At 41.6% G+C, this 8,973-nt stretch overlaps 2 protein-coding genes across 3 annotated transcripts in view; one reads left to right on the top strand and one right to left on the bottom strand.

Annotated features, from left to right (window-relative positions):
• The window catches only part of PRKCZ (protein kinase C zeta), a 70,072-nt gene extending 65,778 nt beyond the window's left edge, over positions 1-4,294 (bottom strand). Inside the window, exons 1-2 of one of the 2 annotated variants that reach the window (XM_030017611.2) lie at positions 4,135-4,294; positions 2,606-2,814 (exon numbers count right to left, since the gene is read on the bottom strand). In XM_030017611.2, coding sequence (XP_029873471.1) covers positions 2,606-2,676 — 71 coding nt within the window. In that variant the 5' untranslated portion in view covers positions 2,677-2,814; positions 4,135-4,294. Of the gene's footprint in view, positions 1-2,605; positions 2,815-3,637; positions 3,988-4,134 lie in introns of those variants that run through there. The other variant, XM_030017610.2, reaches the window with a different exon arrangement.
• Positions 4,295-4,318: 24 nt separating this feature from the next.
• The window catches only part of CFAP74 (cilia and flagella associated protein 74), a 94,205-nt gene continuing 89,550 nt past the window's right edge, over positions 4,319-8,973 (top strand). The window contains exons 1-2 of the mRNA XM_030017584.2: positions 4,319-4,537; positions 6,636-6,746. The gene's annotated coding sequence lies outside the window, so the exon portion shown is untranslated. The remainder of the gene's footprint in view (positions 4,538-6,635; positions 6,747-8,973) is intronic.

Consider the following 8,973-nt stretch of genomic DNA (forward strand, 5'->3'; position numbering starts at 1 on the left):
TTTGTTCAACTTTACTGGAGATACTGAGATAATCAGTTATACAGTCTATAATGCCCAAAATATATAATATTTTGTATTAATTGATTAATATATAATACAATATAACACCCAGCTCTTAAGAGAATTTGATCAGTAGAACAAAACCAAAATTCATTGAGTTTGGAACTCTTGTTTTGTGAATTGAGATATTAAAAACTTCATAGCTAATGGAAATTACTGAATATAGTGTTGCAGGAGAAACTACAGTAATAGTTTATTGTAAAACATCATAATTACACATGAATTCTAATAGTGACACAAGTATTATCAACTCCTCCATTTCTGCACAGACAAGTTCTACAGACACACTCCTTCCACTTTATATCAGCACTATCTGCCAGCAAACTATCCCAAATTGTTTACGCTAAGTTCTATTTGTGTTTATAGTGCCTTCCTTTACAGAGCTAAGGCAGCTCTCCTATTGCTGTTTCAGAGAAGCATGCATATCCATGCATCTGAGACAAGTGCAACACACAAGTATTTGAAGTTCAGGTGTTATTTTCAACTTAAGCTTATGTATGACATGATTCAGCGGTGTATGATAAATTATGGAGCAGAAAATAATTATTAGTAATGGCAAATATATGGTATAGATCTTTCACCCTGAGTTCATAAAGCAGTTTACATGCATCTATTAAATAACCAAAACAAAACCATGGTGCAGAAATTACTGAGCAACAGTAACAAAGAACCACAGCATGCAGTCCCATTTACTTTCATGCATGAATTTCTTGTAAAGTAAATTTTACTTCAAGCAAAGTAGCAAATTTCTGTATTTTGTTAAGACATAAGTTTTGACATGAATTCTCACCACTAAAAGCTCATCTATGTTTTTACTAAGCAAGTTTTCATATGAAAATTTAACCTGGAGATAAATGAACTGTAAATTAACAGATTCTACTAGCCTTTCAATTTACAGGTGGCAAAATGAAGATATAAAAATCAAATTACTAGGCCTAAGGAAAGAATTAAAAGGCAGTAGCACAGCTAGAAATTGAAGCCAGATAAAGACAGATACATTTTCATACTAATTTATGAGAAAACTGGCATTTACTAAATTAATACAACTGCTCTAGAATTCTAAACTCAGGACCTCAAAGTACTTGGCATTGACCTGGTAGACAAGTTTAACAAGAAAGCATTTTGCTTTCAATGAAATTTGGTGGAGTGACTTTCATAATTACATTACATTTAATTCAAAAAAGCATTTTTCTACACCACAATAGAGGAACCACCACAGTAGTAGCAACATTTACTTATTTAGCAGTAAAACATCAGAAGAGATGACTTGGGTCACTTATCAAATGCCTGTAAGTTCAGTTTAAATAGTACAAATCAAGTCTAAGGATTACTTAGGCAAAATATTTAAGTCCTCAAATGACTTAAACTTACGCCTTGGAGGAAGAGAGCAGGGACCAAAGCAACATTAATTTACAAGGTCCTCACAGTGGCAGCAAACCAATCAGACAAAACATGTCTGAAAAAACAGATTTCATGCTGAAGTAATAAAGTCTTCCTGACTCTGACAACTGACTGAAGTTATTAAGGACCATGACTTTTTTTTTATTAGTTTTAAATCAGAGCTGCAAAAATAAGCATTGTGAAGATAACTACAGCAGCTGTGTTAACATCTCATTGTCCTTCAAGCTGCATTAGTCAAATTACTGGGAGGGGATCGGTGGAATCAGCTATCAAAAATTAAAGGGCAAACTATACAAGACTTTTAATATTTATTCACAACAGGAAAACAAAGATTGTGGGTTTGATTTATTTATTTTAATTACTTAAAACCAAGTCTTCAAACACCTTGCATAGGTTCATCTAAATTTACTGACAACTTGCGATCTAAGCAAAATGCCCTCATTTCTCATGCTTACCTAAATAATTCCAACAACAATTCCTTCTAAAATTTCTATAAGACAAACAAAAAAGGACAAAAACCAACGGCACCCACTTATTTCAAGACTTACGTATCTATCCACATAAACACCTCCTCTAATTTTCCGAGACAAAGTGCTGTAAGTTAAAATAGTATCTAAAAAGCCACACTAGAAAAAAGACTCAACATTACATGTTTTGTCCCAAGGAGCACAGTCACAAATTGACATCTATAAGTGGAAACCTGCACTTCATAATCTCATGCTAATTTCAGCAATAACTTGTAGAGTTCATTTGTAGGATTTCTCGTATCTTTATTCTCAAGTAGATATGATAAAATGTAATAACTGCATCTGGATCCAAGATATGGATTCATACCCATCTGTGACCACAAACACTTGTAACAAAACAGAAATCAATAACCCATCAACCCAGAAAAACTGCCAGTTTTGCACATTTCCCCCCTTTTGAGAGAAGAATAAACTATCAGCTCTCTTCCACAATCAGCATGCTGCAGGAGCCTGGATGGTATTTTAATAGCCCAGAAGTTTACCTGCCTGATCTGACACTAATTACAAATCCACCAACGCCCTGGTTACTCTATCACTAGGTCAGACTATGAACTCCTGCTCAATACGCTTCAAAATTAGACAAGACACAATTTAGAGGAGAAAACATGCTGACTTACCCACTATAATGTGTTTTTACTCTGATGAAATCTTTGTTCAAATCAATTTTTGAGCCCATTCTGCTAGGCATGGTCTGTATTTAGCAGTCTAAATGAAATTGTAAATATACAGAAATAAGTTCACTCAAGACAGATAGCTTGTTCAATTCTGAAGTGAACAGCTTCACATGTGAAATATGTGTTTCTCCTCCAGATGATTTTCAATCCAGCTGCATAGAAGGAAAACCAGAATACAGATGAATATACACACACTCTACTAAACAAATGAGTTGTGTCAAACTTTATAAATACAAATAGCTTTATATAGAAGAGCAAGAAATCAAAAGGAAAATATACACGATCATTGACCTGCACAGAAATTAAATGAGATCATTTAAAAACACCCTGTACAACTTCGTTTTACAGAAGTATCCCAAGCTTTTAAGGATTTTTTTATTTTTTTTTTTTGGTAAATAAAACATCCAATAGTTCCCTCTTGGCCAAAAACACACCACAGTAGCCTTTACTTATTCATCAACACAGCTTCTGGCTCTTTTCTTCCAAAGAGTATTTTAATTCAAAACAGTTTTTATATACATGGAAGACTGCTATCAATTACTGTTCATTGCAAATTTACACAAGAAAAGCAGAAGAGGAACTCCAAGGGGTAACTGAAGTTATCTTTACGATTGGAGACAGACAAACATCCCGTTTATTCAAAATCACCACCATCTTCTCTTATACATATATCCAGACAGCTCGCTAACCCCGCTGTCTGGGGAAGCAGGGCCACAGGTACCAGGGACAGACCCCAGAATTCGGCCTCCCGACCCCTCTTCTCCCGTGGGGTCAGCAGGAACACGCAAACCCTTCCTGACCGACCCCAGGGGACCCCCCCCCCCCCTCAGCGCCCGCCGGAGACACGGGCTGCGCCCAACGCGGGTGAGGAGCGATCGTGAGGTGACATTGTCACTCGGGACCGGGACGGCGGGGGGCAGCGGGCTCCCCCCGGCCTCCCCACCCAAAGCCTTCGGGACTGCCCCTTCCTCCTACCTTCTCCCACCGAGGGAGGTCCCGTCCCAGAGAACTGGGGCCCCACGGCTCCCGCTTCCCTCCCGCTCCTCGAACCCGCCGAAAGCGGGCGATTCTCTCCGCCCGGCGCCCGCGCCCCAGCGGTGCTCGGCTACACCTCCACGGCCTGAAGTTGCTCAAAGTCCCGCGAGGAAGTTTAGGATCGGACTTGGACTCCCACCGCCCTCCCTGCCGCCGGGTCCCCGGAGAAGAACGGCGGCGGGGCGCGGCGGGAGAAGCCGCCGACTCCCCCCCTCAGCCGCCGACCCGCCGCCCCGCCTCAGCACCCCGCTGCCGCCGGCTCTACCGGCAACGGCGCCACCGCGCCGAACATGGCGGACTAAGAAGGTTAGCGCCCGCAGCCAATAAGGACACCTCCTACACTACCTGCCAGCCAATAGCAAGCTCCGACTCACCTGGAGCCAATCCCCAAAAGGATCCCGCCCACCCACGACCAATCATAGGCCGCGAACCGTTACCTGGGGAGTAGGAGCGTCTCAGCCAATCATAAAGTGAGCGAGGTGAGCGGTAGGAGAACACCTGCAGCCAATCGGAGAAAGAAGCGCCAAGCGCGCCGCTCCTGTCAGGGCGGCGGCTGTGGTGGCAGGTGCGGAGGGCAGGGACAGGCGGGTCGCCCTTCCTCCTCCTCCTCCTCCTCCTCCTCCTCCTCCTCGTTCTCCCGCTGCCGCCGTTCGCCTTGGCCCCGCCGGAGCGTTTCGGTGCCTTGCCGTACCCGTGTAGCGCCTCCGCTCTCCCCGAGACGCGCTAGCGCCGTGAGGGAAGAAGGCCCTAGGCCTTGAGAGGACAGGCGGCTGCCAGCGTTCCCGCGCTGGGGGGGGCAGCGAGCCTGCGCCTCCACCCGCCTCGGAGCCCTCTGGAGAGGTACTGAGTGACTCCGTCCCGGCTGCCCGCAGGCCTGTGGCTTCCCGATGCGGCCCCGCCGGGGCTAGTTTGGGTGGCAGCGGCGGTCTACCCCCTGGGGCTCCTCTGCCAGCGGTGCCCCGAGCCGGGCGGGCGGCAGGGGGCGCGGGGCCGCCTCAGGGCTGGGCCGGGGCGGTGCTGGGGCGCGGGGCGGAGCGGAGGCCGGGGAGTCCCGAGGGGTGGCCTGGAGGAGGAGGGAGGGACAGAGGGGGTGGGTGCCTTTGCTGTGGTCGTCTGCAGGCACAGCGCTCGCTTTCTCTCTCTCAACACAAAAAGAAAGCTCTTCCCCCAAAACAAATACCCCCGACCCCACGTCCTGGCCTGGCTGCCGCACCCGAAGCTGTCGGAATTGCTTCCTGGGAAAACTCGCTTCCACCGGAGTGTAATCTCCCATGAGTGCAAATATAGCGTCCAACTTTAAGAGGTTTCATTCAAAACTGTTAAGGCAGGGAAACCGCGGCCGAGACAATAAAGAGGAAATAAAATAAAAAAGATGAACAATATTAGACTTCTGAGTGGCCAGACCAGAGGGGAGAGAGGAAAACAACGGAATGTGTTGTAGCAGTGTTGTTGAATTAACCGCAATCTCACAAGAGCAGGCCTGTGAAATGGTTAATGCCCTTGGCTTTATAAAGTTGTTTTTTGTTGGTTTGTTTCTTCTTTTTTTCTGATGATACTTTGAACTTTTGATTTCAAACTGTGAATCAGCTGTGATTGAAGCAAAGCCATCTCCCGTGTAAAGGAGACCGGGGCTTTGCCTGTTCTTCAGATGAAGGCGTGGAACAGTAAACTCTGAGACTCCCCTAGTGGAATTGCAGCTTATACTTGCCAAACAGCTATTTTCCTTGTATACCTTAAGACCATTGTCCAAGCAAAAGGTTTGCTTTGGGGCTTTTGTTGATCTATTTATATCCGCTATTGGGCAACAGTAAGCCACCAAATTTGAAAAGCAAACCAAACCAAGGTGTCACAGCTGTTAGACTTTTTTGACTACCTGGAGTTGAGCAGTCATAATCTGTATTTTGAAAAGGGGGGGGGGGGGGAATCGTTCTTTAGTCTCTTGCTATTACCTTGTGTACACCTACATCAAGTTCTTCTTAGACACCATTTAGCACTTTCACAATATCTTTAGGGGGGTTTGTGGGTGTGTATGTGTTGATGAGTTTGCATCAGTGTAGCCCCGAGCCACCCTCTGGTGTTTCTACAGTCTTCCAAAATACAAATAAATAATAGTTAACACTAGTTTAAGTAGTAGTAAAGTGGCAAAACTTATTCCCATCAGTCTAGATGTTTTCCCTGACACCAAGAAAATGCACCAAATGGTTTCATTTATCAGTCTTTAATCTGAATTATTCATGTATCCACTGTTAATTTTATCTTAGTGGGAACTGTCAATATGGTTTCAAAATGGGCCCTTAAATCTTCACGTGTTCCAAATTTCCTTTGCTTAAAATGGAGCACATTATGTAAGATATGTCTACAAACATAATTCTTTCAGGGCAAGCTAGACTTTGATCTTCCTGGCATGTCAGTTAGATGAGTTCAGCTCCTTGAGTTGTTGGATTTGGGAGATAAAAGGTAGTGCAGTTCTTCAGAACAGTGATTTGAGGGTTTGTGTGGTTTATTGTTGTTATTTTTTCCTAGCACAACTTACTGAGGACAAAAGATTAGGTACATTTTCAGTGCTTGAAGAAAATCTCAACAATAATATTTTTACATCTTGCAAAGATATTTTCTGGTTGATCACTTAGTACTAATGCTGTTATTTTAGAAGTCTTATTTTGAGTTGGTTCGTATTTTCTTATATTACAAGACTGTTTAAAAACTTGGATTTCTTAATAGATGCTTCCCACTTCTGGGCAGATGGCATTTTTTGGAGAGGATGTCAGCTTTGCTCTGTGCATTAGCTAACAAGGTTGTAACTGGTTTGAAAATGCAACATATTGTATGATCCTTGTTTCTGTCGTATTGTTTTTGAAACACAGTCGACTTCTGTTGTCCTAGAGCTGTAAATCCTGAGTGTATTCCTGAGCTTTTTTTTTTTCTTTCTTTCCCCCAGATGGCAGGGCATTACACTTTTATCTTCTACTGAACTGTCCTCAGCTTAATAAAAAGTTATAATATTGCTGTCCACTACACCTAGATTTGAAGAGCTGACAGGCTCCTACAGGTAATTTAATTTTTATTCTATTCCAGGTTTAAATATTTATTGCATCTAAAATTTTAGTTCTTTTTTAAATTATTATCTTTTGATATCACGTCTTTTACTCTGAAGAGCAGACTATGAAGTGAACTGATCTGTTTAAGAAAGAGAAGGCTTTAAAAAGTTTTTTTTTTCAAGTATTTCAGTTCTATTATTCAGTTCCGTTATATCCAGCACAACAAAATGAGAGTTTCTGGTTCTTGCGTTCCTTTCTTTATATGATGAGCTTTGGCAAATCACAAATCTCTGTCACGTGGCCTAAAACAATTTTTTTAAGAGGTGGGATAATAGTGATTTCCTTAGCAGTATTGCTAATTAAGTTCTGTAAGAAAGAAGGAAGAGTTCCCCCCTCCTGCTGGAAATAGCCGTGTGGATTTGCCTTTCTGTTTTGTTTTTTTAAGTCAGTGTGGCTTATTCGCAACCAGGTTCAATAGCAGCCAATACTAACCAGGAGCTGCTGAAGCCTAGCATAAGTTATCTTAAGGAGGACATAATTTGCAGAGAGTTCGTAGTGAAATGTGTCAGGATTTCAGGTGCTGTGTTAGCTTGTGTTATTATGCCCTCACCTCATATACGGTGGAGCTCCTCCTGTTTTATACAGGTATGCCCATGGTGATCATCTGGCTTCACATATGTAATACCCCATTCAACCTCGGTGTCCAATTGTGCCACAGACTTATAGCGGCAGTGAAGAACACTGGTTTGCTAAGGAATCTACCTAGTAGTCTGATGTTACCTCATTATTGACTTGTCTTTTTGACTAAAAGTTATGAACATGCAGAGCATTGGTTTCCGAACTTAATGTCTCCTTCATTATTTCATTGTACTATTGTCTCTGACAGTAACTTTGAAGCCTGTATTTATTTAAGCATGTATATCTGCACATTTCCAGCAGATGGCAAGATATCCCTAGGCAACTGTCTGGGAAACACAGTTGTATGTACAATGCTTAGAAGTGCCAGTTCTTTATTTTAATGCTACAGGCTGTTGAGAACTGTTCTTTAAAAGCTAGTTTAAAGGGGAAAAAATTATTTGGTGTTAATGATAGTATTAATAACTAATTAATAAATAGTACTGCTTCAGGGGTCAGATATTTGTACTAATGTCTGTTAATCTCACTCCAGTGCAAGTTTTTTCTAGCTGTATTTTCCTTTTTAAAATTCTAAAAAAACATGTGCTACTTAATGCGTTTGGAAACTCTTAGACTATGCTGTACAGCTGTTTTAGTGCCTCTAACAAGAATGTAGTAAACTTCCTTATCTCCTTTTTTAGTTGGTGTCTTGAAAGAAAGAGGCTGTGGTTGCATAGGAAAACTGTGTTGTAGTGATACACATTCCTTGCTGTCTTGGCTGGCCCATTATTCAGATAATAATTTGTCCTGCATGCTTAAAAAAAATGAAGAACCTAAATACCTCACTGAATCCACAGAACAAAACCAAAATAATTTATTCCAGGCTTCACATGGAGAAAGTAGTGTCTTTAAGCCTTTTCAGTGAAAGGACTAATATTCCAAAACCTCTTGGAGCATTTTCTTTATGTGCACCACTCAAAAGAAACAACTAATTGTCAAATATAATTTTATACACTACAGCCAGGAGGAAATAAAAATATTTCTGGATTGAAAAGTTATCTGGCTTGGTGAATACTGTGAAATAATTTGATATCGCAGGTGTAGTACTTGTAACTAGTATTTTGGCACAAATATCTGCAAAACCAGCAGAAAAAACTAACAATGTACAGTTTTTTTCTGTTTGTTTTTAGGTCAGAGCAAACCATTTTCTCTTCAGCTGGACTTCAGCATAACCAAGAGACAGAAACAAATTTTATCTTGTCGTCTTTGCTCATCCTGCTTAGAATCTGTAAGGCATGCTTTTGTGTATTGAATGTTATTATATTTTAACTCTCGTGCCTATTGTTTCCACTGTGCATTTGCCTCTTTCTGATCTACTGATAGATGCATTTGTCTAATGGAAAAGCATTTTAACTTTTCCAAATAGCTGCAACCTCCCTTTGCAAATAATCTCAGCAGTTCTTTTTTCACATTTTGATGTACAGATCTGTTTGAGTGCTTGTGCTTTATATTAACCTATTGTTATTCTGCCAGCAACAGCTGCTGCGGAAAGAAAGAGAAAAAGGAGTATCCTAATGCTTACCCATTCATACTATGTGCTTCCACTTGTACAAGTTGGTATTG

Source organism: Aquila chrysaetos, chromosome 6, assembly GCF_900496995.4.
Source record: "Aquila chrysaetos chrysaetos chromosome 6, bAquChr1.4, whole genome shotgun sequence".
Classification (NCBI taxonomy): Eukaryota; Metazoa; Chordata; class Aves; order Accipitriformes; family Accipitridae; genus Aquila; species Aquila chrysaetos.